Source organism: Penicillium pulvis (genome assembly GCF_028828015.1).
Source record: "Penicillium pulvis strain IBT 33274 chromosome Unknown contig_23_segment0_segment0, whole genome shotgun sequence".
Taxonomy (NCBI): Eukaryota; Fungi; Ascomycota; class Eurotiomycetes; order Eurotiales; family Aspergillaceae; genus Penicillium; species Penicillium pulvis.
In genome coordinates this window covers 4,142,967-4,168,712 of record NW_026643075.1, presented here as the reverse complement: position 1 = coordinate 4,168,712, position 25,746 = coordinate 4,142,967, and the positions used below count along the sequence as shown (strand labels likewise).

The 25,746-nt window shown below is 49.3% G+C and overlaps 10 protein-coding genes across 10 annotated transcripts; 5 read left to right on the top strand and 5 right to left on the bottom strand.

The window, feature by feature from the left end:
• Nucleotides 1-20: 20 nt before the first annotated feature.
• Nucleotides 21-1,100, top strand: N7503_005846 (Eukaryotic translation initiation factor eIF-5A; the record flags this gene model as incomplete). The annotated part of the gene is made up of 5 exons (XM_057065393.1): nucleotides 21-49; nucleotides 133-277; nucleotides 483-749; nucleotides 809-947; nucleotides 1,030-1,100. 5 exons carry the CDS (start codon nucleotides 21-23, stop codon nucleotides 1,098-1,100), a joined length of 651 nt encoding a protein of 216 aa, XP_056923136.1.
• Nucleotides 1,101-1,637: 537 nt separating this feature from the next.
• N7503_005845 (TFIIB-type zinc finger domain-containing protein) lies at nucleotides 1,638-3,848 on the top strand (the record flags this gene model as incomplete). The annotated part of the gene is made up of 7 exons (XM_057065392.1): nucleotides 1,638-1,742; nucleotides 1,809-1,899; nucleotides 1,951-2,060; nucleotides 2,119-2,372; nucleotides 2,480-2,585; nucleotides 2,647-2,785; nucleotides 2,836-3,848. The coding sequence occupies 7 exons, from the start codon at nucleotides 1,638-1,640 to the stop codon at nucleotides 3,846-3,848; spliced, it is 1,818 nt and encodes a 605-aa protein (XP_056923135.1).
• Nucleotides 3,849-5,750: 1,902 nt separating this feature from the next.
• N7503_005844 (Yip1 family protein) lies at nucleotides 5,751-6,924 on the bottom strand. The gene is made up of 4 exons (XM_057065391.1): nucleotides 6,856-6,924; nucleotides 6,753-6,804; nucleotides 5,979-6,684; nucleotides 5,751-5,890 (listed from the first exon to the last, which is right to left on the bottom strand). Exons 1-4 carry the CDS (start codon nucleotides 6,898-6,900, stop codon nucleotides 5,809-5,811), a joined length of 885 nt encoding a protein of 294 aa, XP_056923134.1. The 5' UTR covers nucleotides 6,901-6,924; the 3' UTR covers nucleotides 5,751-5,808.
• Nucleotides 6,925-7,493: 569 nt separating this feature from the next.
• Nucleotides 7,494-8,806, bottom strand: N7503_005843 (TBC domain-containing protein; the record flags this gene model as incomplete). The annotated part of the gene is made up of 2 exons (XM_057065390.1): nucleotides 7,494-8,500; nucleotides 8,554-8,806. 2 exons carry the CDS (start codon nucleotides 8,804-8,806, stop codon nucleotides 7,494-7,496), a joined length of 1,260 nt encoding a protein of 419 aa, XP_056923133.1.
• A 1,276-nt stretch (nucleotides 8,807-10,082) lies between these two features.
• thtA lies at nucleotides 10,083-14,023 on the top strand (the record flags this gene model as incomplete). Its single annotated transcript, XM_057065389.1, has 5 exons — nucleotides 10,083-10,555; nucleotides 10,604-10,718; nucleotides 10,774-12,325; nucleotides 12,399-12,571; nucleotides 12,623-14,023. 5 exons carry the CDS (start codon nucleotides 10,083-10,085, stop codon nucleotides 14,021-14,023), a joined length of 3,714 nt encoding a protein of 1,237 aa, XP_056923132.1.
• Nucleotides 14,024-14,289: 266 nt separating this feature from the next.
• N7503_005841 (putative mitochondrial translation initiation factor IF-2) lies at nucleotides 14,290-18,204 on the top strand. The gene is made up of 3 exons (XM_057065388.1): nucleotides 14,290-14,970; nucleotides 15,040-17,528; nucleotides 17,586-18,204. Exons 1-3 carry the CDS (start codon nucleotides 14,536-14,538, stop codon nucleotides 17,827-17,829), a joined length of 3,168 nt encoding a protein of 1,055 aa, XP_056923131.1. The 5' UTR covers nucleotides 14,290-14,535; the 3' UTR covers nucleotides 17,830-18,204.
• Nucleotides 18,205-18,348: 144 nt separating this feature from the next.
• Nucleotides 18,349-19,097, bottom strand: N7503_005840 (rhodanese-like domain-containing protein; the record flags this gene model as incomplete). Its single annotated transcript, XM_057065387.1, has 2 exons — nucleotides 18,349-18,726; nucleotides 18,819-19,097. The coding sequence occupies 2 exons, from the start codon at nucleotides 19,095-19,097 to the stop codon at nucleotides 18,349-18,351; spliced, it is 657 nt and encodes a 218-aa protein (XP_056923130.1).
• A 666-nt stretch (nucleotides 19,098-19,763) lies between these two features.
• N7503_005839 (NUDIX hydrolase) lies at nucleotides 19,764-20,372 on the top strand (the record flags this gene model as incomplete). The annotated part of the gene is made up of 1 exon (XM_057065386.1): nucleotides 19,764-20,372. One exon carries the CDS (start codon nucleotides 19,764-19,766, stop codon nucleotides 20,370-20,372), a length of 609 nt encoding a protein of 202 aa, XP_056923129.1.
• A 423-nt stretch (nucleotides 20,373-20,795) lies between these two features.
• On the bottom strand, nucleotides 20,796-22,657 carry erg5 (C-22 sterol desaturase erg5; the record flags this gene model as incomplete). Its single annotated transcript, XM_057065385.1, has 4 exons — nucleotides 20,796-20,831; nucleotides 20,895-22,143; nucleotides 22,259-22,409; nucleotides 22,498-22,657. 4 exons carry the CDS (start codon nucleotides 22,655-22,657, stop codon nucleotides 20,796-20,798), a joined length of 1,596 nt encoding a protein of 531 aa, XP_056923128.1.
• Nucleotides 22,658-23,409: 752 nt separating this feature from the next.
• N7503_005837 (signal recognition particle subunit SRP68) lies at nucleotides 23,410-25,386 on the bottom strand (the record flags this gene model as incomplete). Its single annotated transcript, XM_057065384.1, has 3 exons — nucleotides 25,165-25,386; nucleotides 23,969-25,099; nucleotides 23,410-23,905 (listed from the first exon to the last, which is right to left on the bottom strand). The coding sequence occupies exons 1-3, from the start codon at nucleotides 25,353-25,355 to the stop codon at nucleotides 23,410-23,412; spliced, it is 1,818 nt and encodes a 605-aa protein (XP_056923127.1). The 5' UTR covers nucleotides 25,356-25,386.
• Nucleotides 25,387-25,746: the final 360 nt, after the last annotated feature.

The following is a 25,746-nucleotide window of genomic DNA, read 5'->3' as shown; positions in this document are numbered from 1 at the left end:
AAGGCCTTGAAAAGCAAGGAATGGGCGGCCTACCTCGACTGGTAGATGGGTACAAGTAGTGCAGTACGGAGTACATCCAGTAATCGTGAAGCCAAACAGCGCCCCGGTCACGCTAAACCTAAAACGGGGTAGCGACCAAGCCCCCCACCACAAAGCCTTTTTTCTGTCTTTTTCTGTTAAGAAATCTCCTCTTCTCTCCCTTCTCTTCACCCCCCATTCTCTTGTTTTTCTATACTCCTCACTCAACTCCCATTCATTCACCATGTCCGCTGAAGAGGTACGAAATTGTCCACGCATATTCTCCCCCCTCCTGCCTCCAATTCTGCAACCTTCCAAGCCACTCGTTCACTGTGCGTGCGAGCCCCGCATCTCGAGGCTCTCCCCTCTTTTAAAGGGCGCACCACGATCCCCTCTGAAGAGCCCGGCGCAGAACATCTCTTACCAAAAGCATCTTTATGCTCATTACTAACATGATCATCTAGCTTGACGTTTCCTTCGACTCGGCTGATGCCGGTGCGTCGACCACCTTCCCTATGCAGTGTTCCGCTCTGCGCAAGAACGGTCACGTCGTCATTAAGGGTCGCCCTTGCAAGATCATCGACATGTCCACCTCCAAGACTGGCAAGCACGGTCACGCCAAGGTTCACCTTGTCGCCACCGATATCTTCACCGGCAAGAAGCTTGAGGATCTGTCTCCCTCCACCCACAACATGGACGTTCCCCACGTCCTGCGTCGCGAGTACCAGCTTGTGAGTTTGCCAGCAAACTAGGATGTATTTGAGCCTCTTTACTGACACTGTATATCTAGCTGGACATCAGCAGCGATGGTTTCCTCTCCCTGCTGACCGATGACGGTGATCTCAAGGACGATGTTAAGGTCCCCGAGGAGGGATCCGATCTTTTCAAGAAGCTGAAGACCCTGCACGATGATGAATCCAAGGACGTCAGTAAGTATATCCGATACCCTGCGATGTGATATTGGTTTTACATTTCATTTGAGAGCCAGTCTCGCTAACAATTCTTCTACAGACGTTATCGTCCAGACCGCCATGGGTGAGGAGGCCGTCATCGATGCCAAGGAGGCTCCCAAGTCGGGTTAAACGCCATACTCTGGGATATTCCACATGTTATGTCAACCTTTACGTTAAAAAATATTTGGGCGCATGCCCCACCTCCCTTCACATCAAAATCCCATATTCAATGGTTCGATAAAGGATACAGTCCGTTGGCCAATTGACCGTACGTCTATTGTGTCGTATCGCTTCTCGGATCTGTTATTCCATTTCAGGCCTTGAAATGTAGGCTTAACAGACGAGAAGAATTGCTTTGGTTGGCATAGTACGTGTTGTCCGATGATCATCTGAGTCTTAGCATCTCACGACAGTATAACGAACAAATAAATTTAGTAAATCTTGCTAAGCTCAATTTCTCTGTAACTGCTTCATTAAATATATTATAGATGCAAAATTTATGTGCTTATGTATTCTCTGTCCCTATGCTGCATGAATTCCAGCTGTTTTTGCTAAAGAGGAAGTTCACTTTATGGCAGAACTGGCGGTCGCTGGGAAAGGCAGAAAAAAAAGTTCCGAACCGTGAAACTCAACATCACCCAACCAGCATGACCCCACTGCCTCGGCATGGACTATGTCACCCGAGGGGTTTGTGGCCAAGAGTCATGCCGTGAGCGAAGGTATTATCTCGACAATGGCCAATGGTTCTGTCGCCGCGGTCATTTGCAGGAGGTATGAAACTCGTCACCACTACATGTCCACGCAAAGGAGTATCCGAAACTAAGAATTTTCATGTAGGGCACGCAAGTTGAAGAAGATGCGGATGATTTCGGAAAGCTAGGTAGGATCAGCCGGGTGAAGAGAGAGAAGGAGGAGAAATCGAGAAAGAGTATGTACCACTTCTCCATGAAATAGCCCCAAGATTTTAATACCATATTAGCTGCTCGAGGTCGGAAGGCACAAACCCTGCTCTTGCAAGCTTATCAGATAATTCTGTGGAAACAATGCTATGCTCTAATTCATGATCATGGGTTCCCAGAGGAATACGAGGTAAACCCTCGCAAGGAAATAACCACCTCTTAAGAAGACAGGCTGATTGATCCAACAGGGCGTTGTTCGTGACCTCTGGGCTCTCAAGCTCCAGGACTACACGTCGAACATCATCGAGTCTACAGACGACGAGGATGTTGATAGTGAGCCCGAGCTTTTCAGCTCACAGCCCTCGCAAAAGGACGAAGATGAACCGAGCGTCACAATCAGACCTACGTATCACACTTGGCCTCGCATTTCTGAGACTGTGGCCCTGTGTTATCTAGCGGCAATTATAATGCAGCTTCCAATCTGTCTCTCTGATTTCTACAGGTATGTGACCTGCCCATGGACTGCTTGCATATGACGGCAACTCTCGGTCTGAAGATTCTAGGCATAGGAATGTTCTAGGCATTGGATTGTACTAATTCGTCCAACAGGTTGATTCTGCGCCAAGATATTCCTTATATTCGGCCCTTGAAGGTGGTTCCTCGGGAAATCAAGAGGCAGCTTCCTCCGGAGTTTACTCGAATCCTCACGGTCAACGTAGGTCATTAAATACCGTTACACAGGCAGCTCAGCCGAGACTTCGCTAATCTTTCCAAAGAGGATACCAAGGGTGGAGGTTTTGCATCGGACGCTCAGAGATATAGCGCTCCGCTATCAACGCAAGTTTGGAATTGAGCTACCTCCCATGAACTCCCCTATCATATTTTACCGTCACATCAAAAGATTAGCTCTCCCAGGTATGAAGTTACGCCTACTTGCGGTTTTGATTAAGCTAACGTATAGGCAGTTGATGTGTACGAGATCATCCTGACGCTCCAAAAGCTCCTCGGTTTCACATTCGAGTACCCAGAGTACCTTAATGATGACAAGCGTATAGAATCGCTTCAACTGCCTGAAATCCAGATGATGGCTTTAATTGTCATAGCCACCAAATTGCTTTTCCCATTTGATAATATACCAAGGAACCCTGCTACAGACCTAGAGCCCACCGCTCAGGGCATCGACTGGCAGGAATGGATCCGAGCTCAGCAACAATTCGAATCCCAAAAACACTGCGAGGGGAAGATTGGGGTAGAAAAAGCTATCCAAGTATCCGAAGCGGATGTATCGAGGATGGAACCTCACCAGTTAGATGAGTACCTGGACTGGTACGAAAAAGACTGGTTGGATAGCACGAAGGACCCTCATGAGCTTGCCGAAATGTTCGCCCCTTCAGAAACAGAGAAAAAAACCCCGCCAAGGCATGATCCCGGTGCGGAACAAGCTGATTATACCGACGAAGACAAAGAGCTTGATGCTCTTCTACGAAAAGTCACGGAAGGTATACTCTCAGTGCCCATTGTTCCAGACCAGGAGGGAGAGATAGTTGCCAGACCGGGCATGTGGTACCGTCGATACAGAAGGGTGTCAGCGCTTCCCGCAGAAGCACGCCCATTTTATGAGTTAGCGGCTAAACTTGCAGGCGTCTCATTGCATAAGCTTGTCCGAGCAGTATCAGCTGCTGAATGGCGGCTTGGGCATGGACTAGAATATCAGGCGCGCTCGGAGTATTCGGAATATGAATCAGAATCCAATAGTGAAGACGGTTCTGATCTTGAAGAGGGATCCGATCTAGATATTGGATCTGATCTTGAAGAAAGATCTCATGGGGAAGAGGAATCCGATATTGACGTCGCCGATGATGAGGCTGATGAAGATCATGAATTTGATGGAGGGCTACGTGGGAATAGTGGGGACGAGATGGATGAACTAAATGAACTAGATGAGCAGCTAATGGGGCTGGGTGTTGGGGATGAATAATGCTACCTAGGTTAAGCGACCGCTGGACAGCTCAATTGACACCTCAATCAATATTACAAGCCAGTTACTAGTCGTGATGCCTCAATCTCCTTGGTGGATTAATCCCGAGATCAAGTTATTTGTAAAGCACATGAAATCTAGGCGTATACTTTGACCAATGATAATGACGCAGTCCTAAACAGGGAAGGTGCTTTCTGTCACATGATCTGTCTCAAAGCGGCAATCCGCGGGTGCTGTTTCTAGGGCTTAGGGTAAGTGTGGTTGGCCCACCTCTTCTAAGCGAGATATCCTCAAATTGTAATCGCCTCCTCCGCCTCGAACACAGCGACCGACCGCCGACACCAACGAAAACTCGCAACCAGTACGTGCCCTGAAACCCGTTGATACGCATTCCCGACGTCCTTATGAACACGATGAGCTAACATGTCCTTTTCCCCTGCTTCCAGTGCAGATGTAGGTCATCCTCAACTTCCGAGAGCCCGTGATACCGCAACCCTTCAACGAACCCACCAACGAAGAAGACAAGCATCCGCAAAATAATTAAGGAAATGCCACTAATGCGGCTGGATATAGTTTCGTCAAGACCCTGACGGGTAAGACCATTACCCTCGACGTCGAGTCGAGCGACACCATCGACAACGTCAAGACCAAGATCCAGGACAAGGAGGGCATTCCCCCAGACCAGCAGCGTCTGATCTTCGCTGGCAAGCAGCTCGAGGATGGCCGCACCCTGAGCGACTACAACATCCAGAAGGTATGAGGCAAATCCGTGATCGGGATCGACAAGTCATTCCTTCGTATTCGATATCGACCGGTTTGAGTGGGGGCTGTATCCAAAGTGGAACTGGATTTCGATCGATACTTTCACATATCACGACGAATATCCAATTGGACAAGAAAGAGATGGAATACCGGCCGATATTCGATGCATTTGCGAAATGACTTGTGCGACATATCTGGAATTGTGACTGACTTGGTTTCAAATAATAGGAGTCCACCCTTCACCTTGTCCTCCGTCTGCGTGGTGGTATCATTGAGCCTTCCCTGAAGGCCCTTGCCTCCAAGTACAACTGCGAGAAGTCCATCTGCCGCAAGTGCTACGTACGTGAATTCCAACCAACCTGAAGATCCCCGACGTCATGCGCCGACTGAGAATATCGCATCCGATGCGGTCATTCCTCGGCATCAGCAACAATGAAACGACACTCGGAGTCGGAGTCAGATCAGAATCAGACACTAACATGGAATCCATAGGCTCGTCTCCCTCCTCGTGCCACCAACTGCCGCAAGAAGAAGTGCGGTCACACCAACCAGCTCCGCCCCAAGAAGAAGCTCAAATAGACGATTCGCTTATCGATCGGTGTTGTGCTCGGGGTGCTGTGGTGCCGATTCCAGGTCTGGGTTTTGGCTGGGATGCGACACGGAGAGGTTTTTACATGGCGTTAGAAATGATGAAACAATCACAGCCACGGTACTACTTTTGTTAGTTGGCTCCTCTCGAGGTCCACGTCGCAATCCATGAATTGAAGTAAAAGTTCAAATATTCAAAAATTTGCAGGGCAAGAGCCGTTTCAGTGTCGATCAGATCGATTAGATTAGGCGTAGTGCGGGGCTCACTGAGGTCATTGAACGACACCATAGTCTACATGTCTTGAGGGGTTCTAGAGTAATTTCGCGCCCTCGCCCCGCACTTGACCAAATGCGTGTTGCAAGCACAAAATGGTGGTTCATAACTTATAGAACCTGATTTACTAGATAGTCGCGGTACCTTCAAGTCTAATGTTGAGAGAAAACAATGCTCATTCGATTTGATCGGCCATATAATGGCCTGTGTACAGTGATACAATACATGCATTACCTATCTCTGTACCATGCAAGGAAACAGAGAAGACAACTCCGGTACGCGAGCAAGATAGGCATTTTCCAATCTCGCCGGAAGGTCGCACCATCCATTTTAAGCTCAGAACATCATGCGGCGCGTACTGTCGTTACTATCGTCACTGCCCGTGTCCTTGTTCTTCTCAGAAACGGGGCTCGCGTGGCTATAAGGCATGTTAGCAAGTAGAACATCATAAATCCAGGGAGAAAGCTGTTGTGGGTGATATGGACATGTGAAAAGGGAAAACTCACGCAAAGAATAGGATCTTAATCGCAATAGCCAAACCGGCATGCAACAAGACAACCAAGATCAGTAGAATCTTGCTAGCCTTGGCATCGGTAGCATTCAGCACCGGGTAAAGGTTGCGCAGCAAGAAGAAAGCCGTCCACGCAAAGCCAACACCCACAAGCGCCCAATTCAGCGCCGTAAGCGGGCTCCAACTAACCAACGCAACACCAATCCACACCAGATTCGAGTACCCATACAAAGACCAGCACTCAATCAGATCGGCCGTCGAGCTCCCGAACCAGCGCAGAGCTCCCCAAAGCGCAATGGGCAAGATACCCGTGTATCCATAGATCAGGCCTGCAGCACCCGACAGCAGTCTGAAGTCGTACTCGAAGTGTTTGTCGTCATTGTTAGACAGCCATTGCGAGATGGTACCAGTGAGAAACAGGATCACGACAACGGTCGTCGCGATCCAGATGGGGCCGTAGAGATCCGCGTTTCCCTCGAGGACGTCCAGGAAGTTTGAACGCGGGTACAGTGTTGCCATGCAGCGGCGGAAGACCTCGTTCGTATCGACATCGAAGAATCGCTCATAGTAGTGAATTGACCACCAGCTGTGCTTGGTAGGTGTCCCGCCAGGGGATCGGTCGCGGCCGCGGGAGGAGGAGCCGCCCAGGAACGGAGACGAGTCGGCTTGGGCTTTGGCGGTGCGTTGGTCACTTTCAAAGTCTAGTTGCGATAGGACGTCAGTTACTGAAGGTTTCCAAAGGTTCCTTTGCAGCTGGTTCGGCACTCACTGGACGAATGGAATTCAAGGTCCTCTTGCAGGTCGGTATGGCCGAGGTCGCCCTGTTGTGTGTGAGATTATTGTCATTTCAAGTAGTTTAGCATTACACATACCTCTGCATCCACATCAACTACGACATCATAGCCCCTGTTCGCCATGGTGGATGTGTTAAGTTGTAGAAGGTGATTGTTATCGGGGAGTTGGAAGTGTACACATCAGCTTTCCCCGGCGGGACAGCGCCACACTTTTCAGCCACACGTGGTTGGCAAGCTTACTGTACACCAGGCTTTTGCTACTTTTCTGTGCAATTTCCATTGTTCTTCGAGTATTTAACATTTATTCTTATGTGTTGTCAAATTCAGTAGCGAAAATAACGTTATTGGAGGAAGAAGAGAAAATGAGTGACAACCTCAACCATAGGGGGATTACAGTATTATATAAATCTCCCGGTCATTCGTACCCGGCTCTATTATATGTAATGGATATGAGCTACCATTTAGATCACAATAGCTCAATACAACATTTGAGACCTTGGCAAGCGAGACGTCCAGGCGCGACTTGACGAGATAAAAAGTAAATATGTTAAATCTTGGAACTTAAAGTTCTTTCAACCTTGGCTGCCCACGCTTTTTCGTTAACCCCGTTTTATCACTAGAGGTAGTATTATACATGTCCGAATCCAATAACCGACCAAACCCGAGTCCCGAGCTTCAAGACACCATTTTGAATTAAACATTATAGAAAAATTGAATCAGTCAAAAAAAGCCTGGACTCGACTAATGTAGGACCATATTGAAGTATCCAGTCCCTTCCTGCGGATATAGATTGATGCTGCACCGACCAAAACAGCCAATGCGACAGATCCAACCGCCCGCCGATGCTTCCATGTGAAATCTATGGCTTGCTTTCGGAGCTCCTCATTACGAAGCTGCCGATTTTGTTTCTCAAACAGCTTCACCGCCTCTTCGACGGTATAGTTTGGGGAAGAGACCCTTGAAGTCTTGAGCACACTGTATCTCGAGATGCTTCTCCATGTTCCGTGTGGCAAAGACTCAGGAGGATGTTCATCGAAGAGCCGCTCCGCACGCAAAATGTGACTATCTAGATCCAGTGGCTGTGGAAGCTTGGAAAGGGTGAAATGGAGCATCTCTGGCTCATCCAGAGGAATATCCAAGATTTCTTTCTTTCGGGACAAGATGATTGCAGCGAACAAGTAGATCGAGACTACTGGCTCTCTTGCTAACAAAAAGTCGTATAGGCGGGCAATATCGCTATATTCTTGGATATCATGCGCGTAAAGGGTGAGTGTGGCGGCAAGGGCAAAGAAAGGTTGAATGTGAGAGAGGTGTTGTCTCAAAGCGGGATCGGCAGTTTCAATGATTGCAGGTATGAGCTGCAGATGTTTGATAGCCGGCGACAGTGTTCGGAGCATGTAATCTCTAATACGAAAAAGAGATATGTGGGCCATAACTGATGCTGCTTGCTGATTCCCTAGAACCAAGAAAAACACCTGCACGATATCATGGTACCCCTGGAAATAACATAGCATGGGGTAATTCCGAAGGACTTTGGTGATCAAAGCTGATAACTGTGCCTTCTTTTCTGCCATATCTTCTGCAGGAAGATTATTTGGATAGTAGACAAATGACCGGTTAACATCCAATTGAACCTGTTCCTCATCGGTATGTGGTGGGAGTTCATCTGACGACTTCAGGTCATCATTTTGTATACCTTTGTCACATTGCAAAAGAATAGGCCCTGGTGGGAAATGTCAGAATTTGTCCTGCAGACAATTTTCATTTGACTCTTACATGCTTCTTGTCGGAATTCATCCTCCAAAAGTCCACCTTCGCTTACAGCGTGAGATATTAATGCCTCGGTGTCGCGAGAGCGGCATGCTTGGCGGATCGCCTCTGCTTTCTCCGATCGAGCTTTCTCCTTCAGCTGCGTCTCCAGCAGCTGTTCAGATGTCTCACTCGATGGATCTGATAGCTTTTCGTTCTCAAGGGAAATGGAACCCTCCGTCAAGATCTCATTGCGCTGCTCAACACCGGGTGGGGCCATTCTGGAGATCTATTTCACCCACAAGCTGCAAGCTAAATTACTTCTCCAGAAGCAAGGGAGAGTATTGAGGAGACAGGCAAAATTTGTGATGGAATTGACAAACAGAGTTCAAGCCATCAGGGCAGCTCGATATGCATTTACCCTGAAGATTTAATGCCCGGTTCGTATGGGCCACGACTTCTTGAATGACAGAGCAAATGCGAGCTCCGGTAACAATTGAGCTTTAATAACACCCAGGGTACAAGATACTTCGATACTTGTTGGAAATCAACGGTAAGCCTTGCATGGGTGTTGAAGAAAGGACAGGAGGGCCGTTATGCACATCAGGTGGAGCGATCCCGCCGCTATGCCTGAGGCACCAACACCAACGTGATTCCTCCACTTGCCCTTTGGATCTTGAGAAAACATCCACTTCTATCCCACATCCAAGTGATTCTGCAGTACGGCTGGCCGAAAAACATAAACAGAAACGAACCAGCAGCATATACAGGGATCCGATTTGTTCCCAGCTGCCTTGACCTTTGGGTCCCGCAGCAATCGGGCAATCACCCCGCAGGAGGAAGTAGCTCTTGATGATCTAGAGCTACTGTATACCTCAAGTTACATTGGGCTACATCTACCAAATCTCACTGATACACTTGAGTGGTATGCCTCTATCTGAGTCCGTTTGATGTTGCTTTTCGTAGGTTGCATCGCGCCGATCCTCAATTTCTAGCGTCAAAGCTGTAGGTTCCATGCTCTAATTGGAGCCCTCCAATCTACCGGAATTGTGTATGTTAACTTCAATCACTGTAGGGTCTCTAGGTCAAACAACATATATCTCTGTGGAATAAGCAATGGATTGAAACGGTCTGGCTCATCTCTATGGCATATAAATTGCCATATCTTCTCAGTCTCAGTCACCACATCGTCCATTACAGGACGCAGACATCTATTTCGTCCAGAACCGTCTGGCCAAAGAGAAAAGCCTCAAATTCATCTTGATACTCTTGGCATTTCTTTACTAAATGACACACGTGATCATCATTTCAATGCTTTGACCATCCACTGGTTACAAGTGAAGTACTCAACAACTATCCTACTTCTACCCAACAAAGGCTAGCGTCTATACGTCTGTCTGATACCTATAAATTTTCTTGTTGCGTGATCTTCTTATTTACCTTTTCTCTCTCCTACCCTTGTTCCCTCTCCGGCAGCTTCACACCCCTCGTACGGTCTTTCCCGTGCAAAGAAAACCACCAGACGATCGTCATTTTGATACTTCAACGCCCAAATCATGGCCAGCGCGTCTATAACGCGTCCATCTCATTTCGATGAGCCTGAGGTGCCGGGTATTCTCACCCAAACCATCCTTGCCAGTCCAGTGATCAAATGGATTCTACCAGCGCGTCTTAGAAACAAGAATCACAATGATGTTGTGTTTGTTGGAGAGAAGCGGGTTCAGATTAAAGAAGCAATACCTACAGGTTCTCTTGAGGATGTGGCCGAGAAGACAGATTTTCCAGGCTCGATCGGCGCAGCAAAGGTTCTTAATGTGAGCACGGAGCTCCCTCTGGAATCACAAATTCAATCTGAGGCTGCATATGATGGTCCATCACAGATTCTTGTGCTTGCTGTGGACATGAAAGAGTTGCAATTCGTCTATTGTTGCCCGTCAAAGCCTAATGAGTTCGTCACTTTTCGTCGCCCATTCCCAGTCAATGTGAGCTTGGAAATGCGATTTGGCAAGCACATCGCTGTTGATCCAAAGTAAGGATATTATTCTATCTACCATGATACAGACTAATCATTGTTTAGGTCTCGTGCTGTCGCAGTATGTGCACCAAAAGACTTCTTTGGAATCATGCGGCTTAAATCTCCTCGTGAAGCTCAGTCGCAGATGGCTAACGGGACACTGGACCCCATCGAAGAGGTACTTTGGATTCGTATTCCCTCCTGAGTATCAACCATTGACACTTGTTATGTAGGAAAAATTCTATCGAATTGAAGGAACCATCATGTTCATGGAATTTCTTTATCCCAAGACTGCTGACGATAAAAACATTATGCTGCTTCTAATCGTGCAACTAGACGGTGTCACTGATGCTGTGATCTATGTGTGGAAAGACAACGAACGTCTCAGTGCTAAGGAGCCAGAAATACATGATTTCAAACTTCGCAAGCAGCACAGGTTGCCGACCATGATCGTCCCGCTGACCAAGGAATCGTCTTTTTTGGTCCTTACTACCACGTCCATGGCAGTCTATTCTCTTGATGGCGGAGCACGCCATACAAAATACCCCTTCCTCGCCCCCAACTCAGATATAAGTGCCGCATCGATGTGGACTCGGTGGGCAAGACCGGCCCGCAACTGGCTGTACAGTCAGTCCCATGATGGAATCTATCTTTGCCGCGAGGACGGCTGGATTTATCTTCTGGAGTTCGGCAATGAGGGAAATTTAGAAAATCAAACTTCCCTGGGCCAGATCCACTGTGATGTTGATATGGCGTTTGATGTCCTCGACATGGGCTCCCAAGGTGGTGACTTCATCCTGGCATCGGGTAGCACTGGTGATGGCGGACTATTTGTACAAGAGGCTCGAGCTGGCCCGAGGTGTGTGCAAAGATTCTTCAACTGGGCCCCAGTTCGGGATGGTACCATGGTCTCCCCAGTGACCCAAAGTACATCCTATGGAGGAATTGCCAGTAATCGTCTTTTTGCTTGCTCTGATTCCACAGCCAACCGTGGCGCGCTCCATGAGTTTCGATGGGGGTTTGAGGCTCAACAGGGTTTCAACGTGCCGCTTGATGATTTTTCGAGTATCCGAGACATGTGGACTATGTCTGAAGTTGTGAACGGTGGTGTTTTCATCCTACTTTCCGATCCCCTTTCGACCTTGCTTCTCTACTTGAACCAGGATATGGACGAATCAATCATCGCCCTTGAAGAAGAACAGACAGGACTGGACAGTAGACAAACTTTGGCTGCAGGATACACCCATGATGGCGTTCTTATTCAGGTTACTGAAGAAGCAACTCATCTGTTCGCTCTCCACAACACCTCTTTGAATACACGTGTGTCGCACAAAGACCGGGTCGCTATCCTCACAGTAGCTGTTGATGGGCCAAAATCAGCAGTGGTTACCGCTGTGCGGTATCAAGAACAGGCATTTATCTACATGACTAAAATATTTGTCACCGGAGATGATGAAATTCGCTTGGATGTTGGTGAGCCTGTCAATATTGCCAAAGAGCCCATTTGCCTTTCTCTGCAAACATTTGGGGATATGACATTTCTCTTCTTGGGTAACCCCGATGGCACTATTGACGTTTTTCTGATTGAGAACAACGCTCCCGCCTTTTTGTTCGAGACTTCTATTACCCTTGAAGGTAATGCCGACTTATCCACGGTCGTTGAAAGCTTCGCGACCATCCGGACTACTTCGGCAAATGGCACTTTACGCGCATTCCTCCTTTGTGGATTGCGAAGTGGGATGCTTGTCTCATTTGAAGTGGATTTCAATGCTAACAACTTGATCGGTACGTCCTTTCATTCTGTTGGATCTCGTCCAAGATAGGGTTGGAGTTAATTGCTGACAAAAATTGGGTACAGGACTACAACAGAAGGAGGCAAAACGAATCGGAACAACGTCTATTCGACTCAAAGAGAAAAGCACGTTCGTTCTACTCACATGTGGAGATGAGTTATGGCATGTGTCATACCGTTCGGACTGCATTCCCTCTGAGTATTCCATTCGACGGGTCTGGATCACAGATCAGAGCAATGTGAGTTCAACCCAGATCCCATCGTTATTCAAGACCTAACGTTTACCACAGCCTGCATATTTCCCCGTTTCTATCCATGGTTTTGATCTTATCGACCCACATAACCCAGAGGCAGGAGCTCCGTTGGGAGATCTATTCTGCTTCGCAGACCGACAGCTTCTGGTATGCTCTCTGAGCAAAGAAGCTAAGATGGTTCCACGACGCATCGGTTTGCCTGGAAAACCACAGAAAATGGCATACTCGACTATTCTCCAGGCTTTAATCGTGTCATACAACATTTCCAGTGTAGAGGATCCCGAAAATCCCCTCACCAAGACGGTAAAATCTTTCATCGAATTTGTGGATCCGGATTCACAGAGCTCTGTGGTCCACAATAACTCCGATCCACCTTGTTGGAGACCCGAGTCGGCTCGTGGGGAGACAGTCTCTTGCATCCTGGATTGGACATTTGAAAGAGATGGGAAAACCTACTACATGGTGGCCATTGGAACGTCCATGCCGGTTTTGTACCACAATGACCCCCAACAGGGTAGGCTCATTCTACTTGCCCCTCGACGAGACCCATTCGAACCATACAAAATCAATTGCGTGACTCAATTCACCCGAATAATGCAAGGTCCAATCCATGCACTGGCGGCCTACGAAGATAGTCTCATAATCGGGGCGGGTAACTTCCTGGTCCCTATGGCATCCAAGGCTGCATCTACAACGTGGCATAAAACGGCCCCTACAGAACTCCCATCTGCGGTGGTTTCCATCTCTATTCATGGGAACTTCATATTTACGCTGACTGCGCGACATTCATGGCTAGTATTGGAGATTGTTAACCAACCAGGACTCAATGAGAGTTCTGTAATGTTGGCCCGCGGATGGGATCGCATAGAACGTGACGGATTGAATCATTTGATCTCCCATGATGACCAACCCGTCCTCTACATGAGCCACCGCGGTGGTCGAGTCTGTGCCACCACGCTTAACGAGACACAATGGAGCCGGGACACCGTCAACAAGATCAACCAACCCAACGCTATTGCGGAAGCCAAGCTTCATGAGTCAGTACTGCGCTTTGTTCCCGGGAATAAAATGGATAGCAGTTTATACGGATTCACCGTTCTTGGCTCTATCTACCGGTTTGTTCTGCCCAACGCAGATGAACTGAAACTGTTGAGATTCCTGCAGAACATCTGTTACAAGGTCGATACCATTTGCCCGTCTGCTCCTAAACAGCTGCGGCGAAGGAACCCCCATGACTTGACTGCTCCTCATATAGATGGTGATATCCTTACTCGTCTGTCAAACCGTGGGCCGGATTTTCTTGAAAATATCATTACATCGTTGGACTCGAATGCTGTTAGGGAACTTTTCAACCGACTTGCGCTCCAGGCTGTAGGAAATTTGTCTGTCGAAGCAGTCATCTCCTGGCTGCGAAAGATGCTCGATATCACTATCTGATCCCGGTGATCTGATATGCGGAAGAGCACCATGGGAAAGAGCTTCGAATTTTGAACTTTAGTGAGACTTCAATAGGAATCCCAAAAAAATTGAGCGATAAAAGGTGCATGTAAATGGCGTAAATTTGAATCTTGTTGAATGCATAATTGGGGCCATACTTTTATACTTCTAGTGGAACGATTAAGTGGCAACATTAGACGTGAAGTCAGACTGCATTGTTTCCCCACCAAAAGTGATTCTTCCCGAAATTCTTTTTCTCTCCTCAACCCTCCCTCGATCCACCAAATTCCGCCTTTCTTTTCTGGGGATTCGGGTTTTAAAGGAACTGGAACACTATTTTCTCAGTTCCCTTTCTAAATTACGTGGTCGCGAGTCCATACTCACCGGCTACATCCCGCAAGTGAACGGTTAGCTCCGTTTGTGCGCCCACTGCGTCCCTCCGATCGCCCTCCGATCCGGAATCCGAAGAACGCAAAAAGACAAAACCCACAAACCACCTTACATCCGACACGATGGCTCCCAAGAAGAAGGGAAACAAGCGCCAGGACGAGGACTGGGAGGCTGAGCTCGGCGAGACGGCTCCTACCGTTGATACCCCCACCAACGATCAAACCGAGGATGGTGCTGAGGATGGCGAAGAAGCCCCCGTTGGTGGTCTGATGGCTGCTCTGCGGAAGAACAAGGAAAAGAAGAAGAAGAAGGGCAAGCCTACCAACGATTTTGTTGAGGGCGAGGATGCTGCTGATCCTGCTACCGATCTTGCTAGCAAGCAGCCCGAGGAGGGTAACTTTGACGAGGACGATGTATTTGCTGGCAAGCCTAAGAAGCCCATCAAGGTGGCTCCAGCTCCAGCTGCCGAGCCTGAAGAGGGAGAATTCCGCGTCAAGTCCAAAAAGGAGAAGGAAAAGGAGAAGAAAGAGCGTGAGAAGCAAAGAAAGAAGGAGCAGGTATGTCTCACAGGATTCTTGTCTATGACTTACTGAATAATTCCTAACCAATGCTCTATCCGTTACCAGGCTGCCTTGAAGAAGAAGTCTACACCCGCCCAGGACAAGGCCGAGGCCGCTAAGGCCGCCGCTGAAGCCAAGAAAGAAGAGGCCGCTGCCGCGGCTCCTGCTGTCGAAACTGGAGGCAAGAAGAAGAAGCTTCCGCCCCACCTTGCTGCTCTTCAAAAGCAGCAGGAGCTGCTTCGCCTGCAGCGTGAGGAGGAAGAGCGCATCGCCGCGGAAGAGAAGAAGGCTGCTGATGAGCAGGCACGCTTGGATGCCGAGGAGGAAGCTAAGCGCGAGGCGGCCCGCGCCTTGAAGAAGGAGCGTGAACGTGAGAAGAAGGAGCAGCTGCGCAAGGAGGGTAAGCTTCTTACCAAGGCCCAAAAGGAAGCCAAGGAGCGCAATGAGAGGCGCATGCAGCAGATGCTTGCTGCCGGTGTTGGCAAGGTTGCTGGTCTTGAGGAGGGCAGTACCGAAAAGAAGCGCCCTGTTTACGAGAACCGCAAGAAGAAGGGTGGCAAGAAACAAGAGGAGATCGATCTTGAAGCTGCTGCCGAACGTGCCCGTCTTCAGGCCGAGGAAGCGCGCCAGAAAAAGGAGGCTGAGGAGAAGGCCAAGGCTGAAGCCGCAGCTGCGGCCGCTGCTGCTCAGGCTTCTGCCGAGGACGATGATGCCGTCGATGACTGGGAGAAGGCCGCAGAGGATGATGACGATGTCAAGGACAGCTGGGACGCTCCTACCGATGACGAAGAGGAGAAGCCTGCTGCCAATGGTGCTGCCGAGGAGAAGAAGGAAGAGGAAGGAGAAGAAGAGGATTCTGATGATGACTCCGATGAAGATTCCGATGATGACTCTTCCTCCGAGGATGAGGAGCAGTCTGCTAACCAACGAGCCATTGCCCAGAGGAAGGCTGAGGCTGCTGATCGGAGACAGAAGCTGCACGAGGAGGCTCTTGCGGCTCGCTCCAAGGACAACTTGCGTTCTCCTATTTGCTGTATTCTTGGTCACGTCGATACTGGTAAGACCAAGCTCCTGGATAAGATTCGTCAGACCAATGTGCAGGAGGGTGAAGCTGGTGGTATTACACAGCAGATTGGTGCTACTTACTTCCCCGTCGATGCCCTGAAGCAGAAGACCGCCGTTGTGAACAAGGATGGCAAGTTCGAGTTCAAGGTCCCTGGTCTCTTGATCATTGATACCCCTGGTCACGAGTCTTTCTCGAACTTGCGTTCAAGAGGTTCTTCCCTTTGCAACATTGCCATTCTGGTTGTCGATATCATGCACGGATTGGAGCCCCAGACTCTGGAATCCATGCGCTTGCTGCGTGACCGCAAGACTCCTTTCATCGTAGCCCTCAACAAGATCGATCGTCTGTATGGCTGGAAGAAGATTGACAACAATGGTTTCGAGGACAGTTTGTCGATGCAGAACAAGGGTGTCCAGAACGAGTTCCGCACTCGTCTGGAGGCCACCAAGCTCGCCTTCGCCGAGCAGGGTTTCAACTCCGAACTCTTCTTCGAGAACAAGTCCATGGCCCGCAATGTGTCCCTGGTTCCCACTTCCGCTCACACTGGTGAGGGTATCCCTGACATGCTGAAGCTTCTCACCACTCTTTCCCAGGAGCGTATGACCAACTCCCTGATGTACCTGTCTGAGGTCGAGTGTACCGTTCTGGAGGTCAAGGTCATTGAAGGTCTTGGTACTACTATTGACGTTGTTTTGTCCAACGGTATTTTGCGCGAGGGTGACCGAATCGTTTTGTGCGGTCTGAATGGTGCTATCACAACCAACATTCGAGCTCTGTTAACACCGGCACCACTCAAGGAACTACGTCTGAAGTCTCAGTACGTGCACAACAAGGAGGTCAAGGCCGCGCTGGGTGTCAAGATCGCGGCCAACGATCTGGAGAACGCTATTGCTGGTTCCCGTCTGTTGGTTGTGGGTCCTGATGATGACGAGGAGGACCTGGAGGACGAGATCATGTCTGATCTCGAAAACCTCCTCAGCCGTGTCTCCACCGATAACCGTGGTGTCACTGTACAGGCTTCCACCCTGGGTTCCCTGGAGGCCCTTCTGGAGTTCCTGAAGGTGTCGAAGATTCCCGTGGCCAACATCTCCATTGGTCCCGTCTTCAAGCGTGACGTTATGATGGCTGGAACTATGTTGGAGAAGGCAAAGGAGTACGCAGTCATGCTCTGCTTCGACGTCAAGGTTGACAAGGATGCTGCTGCCTACGCTGCTGAGGTCGGCGTCAAGATCTTCACTGCCGACATTATTTATCACCTGTTCGACGACTTCACCAAGCACATGGCGGAGCTGACTGAGCAGCGTAAGGAGGAGAGCAAGTTGCTTGCTGTCTTCCCCTGTGTGATCAGCCCTGTTGCTGTCTTCAACAAGAAGGATCCTATTGTCATTGGTATCGATGTCATTGAGGGTAGTTTGCGGATGCACACACCACTAGCCGCTGTTCGGACCAACGCCGAGGGCAAAAAGGAAATCGTTAACATTGGCCGAGTGTAAGGTTTTTCTGATCAATCACTATCATTCACCTGCTAACTAGCGTTGTCGCACAGGACATCTATTGAGCGTGATCACAAGGCTATCCCCGTCTGTAAGAAGGGTCAGCCCTCAGTCGCCGTCAAGGTCGAGGGTCCCAACCAGCCCATGTACGGCCGTCAGCTTGAAGAGAAGGACCAACTGTACTCTGTCATCTCCCGTGCCAGTATCGACACTCTCAAGGAGTTCTACCGCGCCGAGGTCACTATGGAGGAGTGGGGTCTTGTCAAGAAGCTCAAGCCCGTTTTCGACATTCCTTGAGCGTGAGGCTTCCAGCTTCCAGCTTCACAGGTGATACGAGAACATCCCATCATCGGATGTTCATATACGTTCCCATCTCGTCCTCCGGGCTGGCCTTTTCTCGCGTGAACCTTGCTACTTCCTGACCCTCACCGCCTCTAGTTGGTTTATTGGACCTGATGTGGTATGTCTTATGAAATTGTTGGCACAAAATTAAGTGCTAAATATGACTATGACCGTCCAAAAGCGAAAAAAGTTCTTGTGTTTTTGATTATGATATGGACATATCATGGAACGACCACGACTAGGCAAAAAGAAAAGGTCGCCTGTACATGAATGACATGGGAAGATAAGGAACCTGGTCTACAGATTTCTTTTGGTTTATATTTGCTTTTTTTAATGAACGTTATTTAGATTCAATCTGCTTATCCTACAATTCCTAACTGTAGTCTTCGCTTGATCAAATTCCGAGGCACTAGTATGTACACTTCCTCCTCTCCAGATCAAACTTCGTAATATCCAGAGTATCAAAAGCAATGATCAAAAATCACCTCCCTCCCAGGTCTCAACTTTGCCCCCCTTATCCTTCCAATCCAACCAACTTCCATCATAAACTCCAATAGACTCAGGATCATACCCCGCCTGCACGGCCAACTGCGCAGCAGCCCGAGCCCTCACACCAGCCTTGCAGTAAAACACCATCTTCTGGTCCTGACTCACAGACGGCTTGGGGAACCCAAAGCGGGTCTCGAATTCATCGGCGGTAAGGTAGAGCGCATCGGGCTGGGAAGCGAGCGGGATACAGATAGCCGTGGGAATGATTCCGGTAGCGTTCAGCTCGGCGGGTTCACGGACGTCGATTAGGAGGGGTGTGTGAGTTGGAGAGGAGACATTTGCACTAGGAAGAGCGGTGTTGATCTAGTCATGGAATATATTAACACTGATAACTTGTGGAGATGCAAGGTGCAAGCAAGTAGCTCTAAGAACCTCGGCTGTCATGGCGCACATACATCTTCGAATCCCCACTGTCGCAAGCTTCCGGATTCGTCGCTATTCCACCGGATTTGACCGAGCAGACGTGATGAGTCCTGCTTCTGGTTCTTGTAGCTCAATCCATTCGTGGGCGCAATGGTACCGCGTCTAGACGATAGGGAAGTGATGCCTCGGTTGGTTGCGGAGAGAGGTGCTTTTTGGAAGACCTTGCTTATGTTTTGGCGGGCAGGGGCTTTGAGGGCTGTTGAGGAGAGAGTAGCGACTGAGCGCCGCATCGCGGATGGTAATGCTGCCATTGTCTTTTATGTTGAGAAGACCCGGCGGATATATGGACATTTGGATGGTTCATGGTTGAGGTAGTGATGTCAGTGCCGGTTGCCACCGCCTGCTTGGTTGGGATATGGATCATTCACTATAGTATATTCATGTACAGCAGACGTGCCCATTATTTTGTTGGTCCGTCTAGTTTTACTGTTACAATGATGGACTTTCTGAAGCTAAAGATTCTCAAGATCATTTAGAATGAGAGCGAATCTGGTGGATTAGGTCGTCCATGTGTGTGATGACTGAGCCGTTAGAATATATCATGTCCGATCCATGGACTCGTTAGACATCCAAGCATATTGCGGAAGAGGCCTACCCGTGGAAACGATAAGCATAATGAGACGCCATTTGTGGAAAATATACTTGCAGGCTGAAAGGGCATCATGAAGAGCCAAAACGAAACCAAACATACATTTCAGGGATTCAGACAGTGACCAACAGCAAACAGTCTATAGGTCTTCTATATCTAAAGCAATAGACACCTAGATAGTGAGTCAGGTGCCAGTTGAGTGACCTTGGGCTTTGACTTGATGTTGCCATTTCGCTCAGGTGTCGAACTACCCGAAGGGGGTTTGTCAACACACTCGTGGCTCTATAGACAACGCCCTACACAATTGCTTCACTTAGTGATATTGACAATGACACCCCTCTCCAATGATCCAACAACGGAGCCGCTTGTCTTGAGTCTCAAAGAAGTTGACATTCCCTTCCCCGCCCTCCAAGAAAATAACCCCAACGTTGGCCGCTTTACCGCTAGCTTCATCGTCTTCCGTCAAACAACCAACTCAGCCAAGCCACAAGTTCTCCTAATCCAGCGAGGACATGATGGCTCATGGGGCGGAAGCTGGGAGGTACCTGGTGGAGGATATGAGCCTGGAAAAGATAACACTATTATGCAAACTGCGCTTCGTGAGACCAAGGAGGAGGCGGGGGTGCATATCTCACCTGGCGCCGTCTTGCCACTCGTGTACAGAACGGCGTTTTGGCACAAAGAGTCGTGGATAGCTAGTTACACTTTCATTGCAGAGGTTGCGGAGGAAGTGCAGATTACTATATCGGATGAACATCTTGACTGGGGCTTTTTCGATGAGAATGATATTCAGGGTTTTGGTGTTTATCAGAAAGGGGAGGATCAAGAGGGGCATGTGATGCTTGCGAGGAAGAAGGGAATTCTTCGTCATTTTTTTACGAACAGAGAGAGTCTGAGAAATGGCGATGTGGATATGCAGGGCCATATCGAGGAGTAATTAACGTTGAGAGCAGCATGGGACTGGGTCATTTGGCACATTCGGAGCTATACTATTTAAAGTTGAATAAGAATACAAAAAGATGATTAATATTATTCTATGTGAGTGGCTGTAGGGTTGCTCCAGTCATAGGAGAAACGCGAAAGCCCAGGAATGCGCATGGTACGAGGACTGGGTATCATGTTTCCAGGCGCCCTCTCAACTGGGAGTTGAGTGTAAGACAACCATGGACTTTTCTTCGTTCCACCCATGGTGCTACCTAACCCGCCAAGTCGAAATTGAGAAAAAGAAAGGGTGAAGTGAACTGGCCCTCTATCTCCAGGACAGAAAGGCCAAGCTGGATGACCTAGCCCTTCTATCCAGAGGTTGGGGCGTGGTTCCAGCTTCATGGCTTTTGGTTTTTACTTTCAAAGAGCTCATAACTTAAGCGCGAGGGCGGAAGGTAAGGAGACAGTCGTCCTGAGAAAACTTGTTAGATTCTGGAGGAAACCAAATGGCAGAAGAATTAAAGTGAAAAAATACCTTGGGGAAGATGGTGGCAAACACCTTGATATCCTCAGACAGAGGAGTGGGGGTGTGCTCCCAATCCATTTCGATACTGGCCTTGCCAATCATGGCCATAAGCGACAGTTGAGCGTAAGTCTGCCCCAGGCAATAGTGGGGACCTGTGCCAAAGACCAACCAGTTCTTGGTCTGCGCCTCGGCATCACCGGTGATCCAACGGTCCGGGTCGAACGAGTCAGCATTGGGGTAGGCCTCCTCGTCGTGGGTGGCCGGCCAGACAGACGGAATGATCATGGAGCCCTTGGATACGGTAATCTTGTCGGTGATAGGGAAGTCCTTCTTGACGAGGTAGGGAACCATGATGACGGGGGGACGGTAGCGCAGGGTCTCCTTGACAACAGCACGGGTGTAAGGCATTTCATCCAGGATCTCCATAGAGATCTGAACATTGCGGTCACCGTTGCGGACACGGAGGTTCTCCTCACGAACCTTGTCCAGGACTTCTGGGCGATCGGCCATGAGCTGGAACAGCCAAGTAGCGGCGGCGCTTGTAGCATCCTGCGAGGCGAAAAGGAAGGTGAAGATAGTCTGGGCAATCTCGAAGTCACTGAAGTCACGCAGAACCTGAGGAGGCTTCTCCGAGTCATCAACCTGAATACCCTTGGCGATCTTCTCACGGTAAGCGGCAGAGTCCTGCTGGGCCTTGACCCAGGCGTCCATGATACACGAAACCTCACCACCAGCTGCCATGCGGGCTCGGCTCTTGGCGGAGCACTTGGCGAACTCAGCCATGACCATGTCAGCAGCCTTCTTGCCATACCAAGTCTTGGTGTAGGGCAAGATGATAGGGAAGTTAACCAACTCCAGCGCGGCAGTGATCAAGTAGTAGTCATCGGCGACCTTCTGGACGATCTCATCGGACATGTAGTAGCCGACGAAAGTGCGGCAAGAAAGAGCAGTCATGAGCTCACGGAAGTCGGACATCCAGGGAGTGGGCTCGTGCTTCAGGGCCGCGGACTTCTCCATGAAGCGCTTAAAAGAGTCGTTCAGGACCTCCTCGACGCGAGGAAGGTACATGCTCAAAGCCTGGCGGGTGAACAGGCCATTGAGACCCTTGCGGTAATCGACATGCGCCTTACCATCCAAGAACACCCAGTTGTCCTTACCGAGAAGCTTGTGTGCGGCATCCACGACACAGGGTTTCACGTATGCGGGCGAGTTGAAGATCTTGCGGGACATGTCACGAGTTGACGCAATTACGACGAACCTAAGGGGAATAGTCAGTATTCAGATGTCAATGAAATAAATTCCAGACACTTTGCATATAATATGCGCATTGCATGTCGAAGATCCATCTAGATGTTCTGTCCGGGGCTGCTCACTTGTGGAAGACAGACACACAGCTCAGCTCGCCGCTGTCCCATTTGGCCTTGTACTCGGTGAACTTGGGATTGACAGACTCCAAGAATGGTCCCATGAAGGGAATCTTGTATGCAGGACCAATAATTGAGCCCTTGTAGTAGTGGTATTTGACTGTAAAAGGGGTTGTTAGTGGTATTCGCAAAAAAAAAAAAGTCCAATGAGAGGATTTTAAAAAACCTCGGACAATAAGCGCACTCACACTGATCGTAAATGACGGCCGCAATGAACAAAGTTCCCAACAGCTTCCAGATAGTGAAGCCATCAAGGACAGAAGCCAAGACTCCCGCCGACGCGATGAATTGGGGAGAGACCGTCGCGTCGGCCGAAGGCGAGATAAAGCTCCCAGTGATGTTGACCATGATGTCTAACAAGGTCACCGGAGAAGGGACCTTTTCTGAAGATTTCTTAAGACCAAAAAGAAAAGGGGAATCCCGCGAACAAGACTGAAGGAGTGGAGAGGGGAAGAAATCGAAATCGAAATTGGTCAGGGGCGGGAACGCCAATAATGCCGGCGCCAATTTCCACTCCGGGGCCCGGATGCACGCTGTCCCACATCTTTGGTTGCTATGGCATGATTATTGATTAATTTATTGCACTTTGTTCACTGATTTGATGCGCTTCGAACAAATGCTATTATCATCTTATATCTCTAACCATTTTTGGCTTCGAACTATTACTCACTCCCATACAATGCAAGTAAGAACTTTGGAAAGAATTTTTTTTTTTACTTTTTTTATACCTCGTAGTACGGAGTAGATCCTATCACACCTGATTCCCCGGCAGAACTCCAGCAAAGATCGGCTTTCCTACTCCGCAATACATATGTAATATCGTCAAAGAGGTTACACTCCATAATTTTATGCATTCTTGATCTGGACATGACTTTTGGTCATCAGAATCAACCATAGCCTGACTCGGCTAGATTAGTTCCGAGATCGCTGATTGGTCTACACGAAACAAGGGCTTATGTGGCACGTGCACGATAAGGACCCCCTGATATACGGAAGTTCCGGATATACCTTATGTGGTACAAATATGCAGCCTTGGAAAGATGTGCCATATGTGATTGAATTTGCATAAAGTGAGCTTGAATATAGTAGGGGTGTTATCTCTATGACCGACCAAAGCCAAACCAGCCTCGACTGGTCTTCTCTTCGGGCGCAGGAGCGGCTGCTTGCGCGATCGTGTCTGTGTTCGTAGGCGCGTTCGTGCTACGTGGATAATCGATGTAGTTCCATGCCACATCCAAGAAGAGGGGTTTCACAGGGACAGGCTGCATCTGCGGCGGGTAAGGCACCAAGTTTTTCAGGTCTGCTCCCGTTCCAAATTGGTGCAGGCGCTCAACCAGAGGCCGTTGTTGAGATGCGCCGGAATCGGTATCGAATCGTTCTAGCGTGACGAGGCCACGGTACTGGGCAACCAACTCTTGGAGGACAGTCGCCAAGGCACTCACCTGTGCCCGAGAAACTTCCAGTCGTGGGGGTCCGTCAGACTCAACAGAGGATAGTGACGTCTCCGACCGGACAAGATCAAAGGCGTGCGCAAAGAGTGCCAGGGCTTCAGTAGGCTTGCCAAGAACAGCATGAGAGCGTCCCAAGGCCAAACATCTGGTTGTAAAGCGCGTTAGCCAAGAATATCAATAAATAGATGTCACACATGTAAGCACATACCTGAGAGCGCGGAAGTAGCCTCGCTTTGCTTCGAGGTCCTGAACAAAGGCCGAATCGGCCGCAACACCGGGCAATTCGAGGATGAAATCCAAACTTTGCAGGGTTGAGTCATAAAGCACCACCCGTTCACGGAGTCGGTTCAGCTTCTTGCCATTTCCGCCATTCTGCTTCGAGGCCTTGTTGTTGGCAGAGGCCTGCTCATCCCCAAAAGTCAGACCATACTTTCCACCACACAGCACCCGATTACGGCCAACCCGCCATCCGATCAGACTATAGTTGACCGAGGTGCGAGTAATCTGCAAGGCCTGCATTCTCTTGTCTCCAGCATCCACACCCTCATTGGCTAGGTCATCAATAGCAGTCTTGGTCGCGTCAACCGCATCCTGGCTGGCAATGATCACATTGTCGTACGCAGCAGCTTGATCCTTGGCGGTGGCAGATCGCCCTGCCTCATTCAACCAAGTAGCGAGCAGAGCTTCCGCAGCGGAGGCTGCGGCCAATGCTTGGGAGATCGACGCATCGTCCAAAGGAACCGTACGAGACCTCCAGGTGACAGACTCGGGTAGTTTCTGCACTTCACCTTCGGCTGTTCGCCGTGTTCCTGCTGCTTCCTCGGCAAGGCAGGAAGGGTCGAACTTTTCCACCTCGGACCGAATCTCCGAATTGGACGGGAAGAATTCAATCGCTAGAGACGATGTTGGCTTTGAGCGAGGGAGTTTCATTTGATAGGCGGCGTAGCGCAAGCTGGGGTCAACAGTTCCGGTAAGAAGGTCTCGGAAGGCATCCTTTTTGACTTGTTGTCCAAGGGCCGTGTAGATAACCCTTGCAATGGCGTAGTCACGAAGACATTGTTCCCATTTACGCTTCTCCAGACACAAAGCACCCGAGATTGTGGCAAGGTAAGCACGTGCCTCAAGAATGTCAATGTCACTGGCACCAGAGACCGATTGCTCATGCAGAAGAGCAACAAGGTGCTGTGCGTAGCCAGTCGCCTTATTCAAACGTGAAATAATGTGACGTCGAGCAGCACCGGAAATTCCCTTGGCCGATGGGTCTGCAGAGTGTGTCGATTTCATATGCATGGCTTGAGCCCATGCTCGTTCGGACCCGAGAAGCAAGAGGTGCACGTATCTATATACAGCGAAAAGAAGTCAGCATCATGTATACAAAAGCAAAAAAAGAAAAGGATTCCATACGCTACATTGTCTCCAATATTCTCAGGCGTCACGGCTGGTTTAGCAGTGTACTTGCGGCCTTTGGCAGTGGCCTGACCCAGCTTCTTGCGGAGTTTGTGCAGCTTCCGAGTGGCATGGGCCCGATAAGCATTGTAATCCCCAACAAGGAGCACCTCCTCTCGCTCCTTGAAGATATAGTCAGTGATCTCCATACCTCTTGTTGCGGCAATCCGGTTGGGGAGGTATTCGGCCACCTAATGGAAGACAGGTTGGTGGGTTGCGACGAAGGCGGTGGGCAAACGAGGAATATGGGCTAACGTGCCCGGCTTTTTCCAACGCCAAATCTTTTGTTGCCGAAGCTTCAACTTCATTGCTTTCCCTCCATTCCCTTCACTGGTGGCCGGTAATTGACAATCAGTGGTCTCTGCACAGTGTCATCATTTATTACAGTACGCGAAGGCGAAGACCTGCAGTTTTCACACGGAGTGGCTCGCGTTCTCTTTTTTTCCCGGGTAGGTCAAGATGCTTTCCAAACAGCTTGTTTGAACGGTTGTTTCTTGAAAACTCCCTAGCAGAATTGGCGACTGACTCTTACTTTGAACC

Coding starts and splice junctions, on each gene's coding strand:
- N7503_005844 (XM_057065391.1), bottom strand. CDS start 6,900: ATGGCGAACAGGGGCTATGATGTCGTAGTTGATGTGGATGCAGAG. Junction 6,685..6,752: donor CCTTGAATTCCATTCGTCCA/GTGAGTGCCGAA, acceptor TATCGCAACTAG/ACTTTGAAAGTGACCAACGC. Junction 5,891..5,978: donor ATTAAGATCCTATTCTTTGC/GTGAGTTTTCCC, acceptor CATGCCTTATAG/CCACGCGAGCCCCGTTTCTG.
- N7503_005841 (XM_057065388.1), top strand. CDS start 14,536: ATGGCTCCCAAGAAGAAGGGAAACAAGCGCCAGGACGAGGACTGGGAG. Junction 14,971..15,039: donor AGCAAAGAAAGAAGGAGCAG/GTATGTCTCACA, acceptor ATCCGTTACCAG/GCTGCCTTGAAGAAGAAGTC. Junction 17,529..17,585: donor ATCGTTAACATTGGCCGAGT/GTAAGGTTTTTC, acceptor GTTGTCGCACAG/GACATCTATTGAGCGTGATC.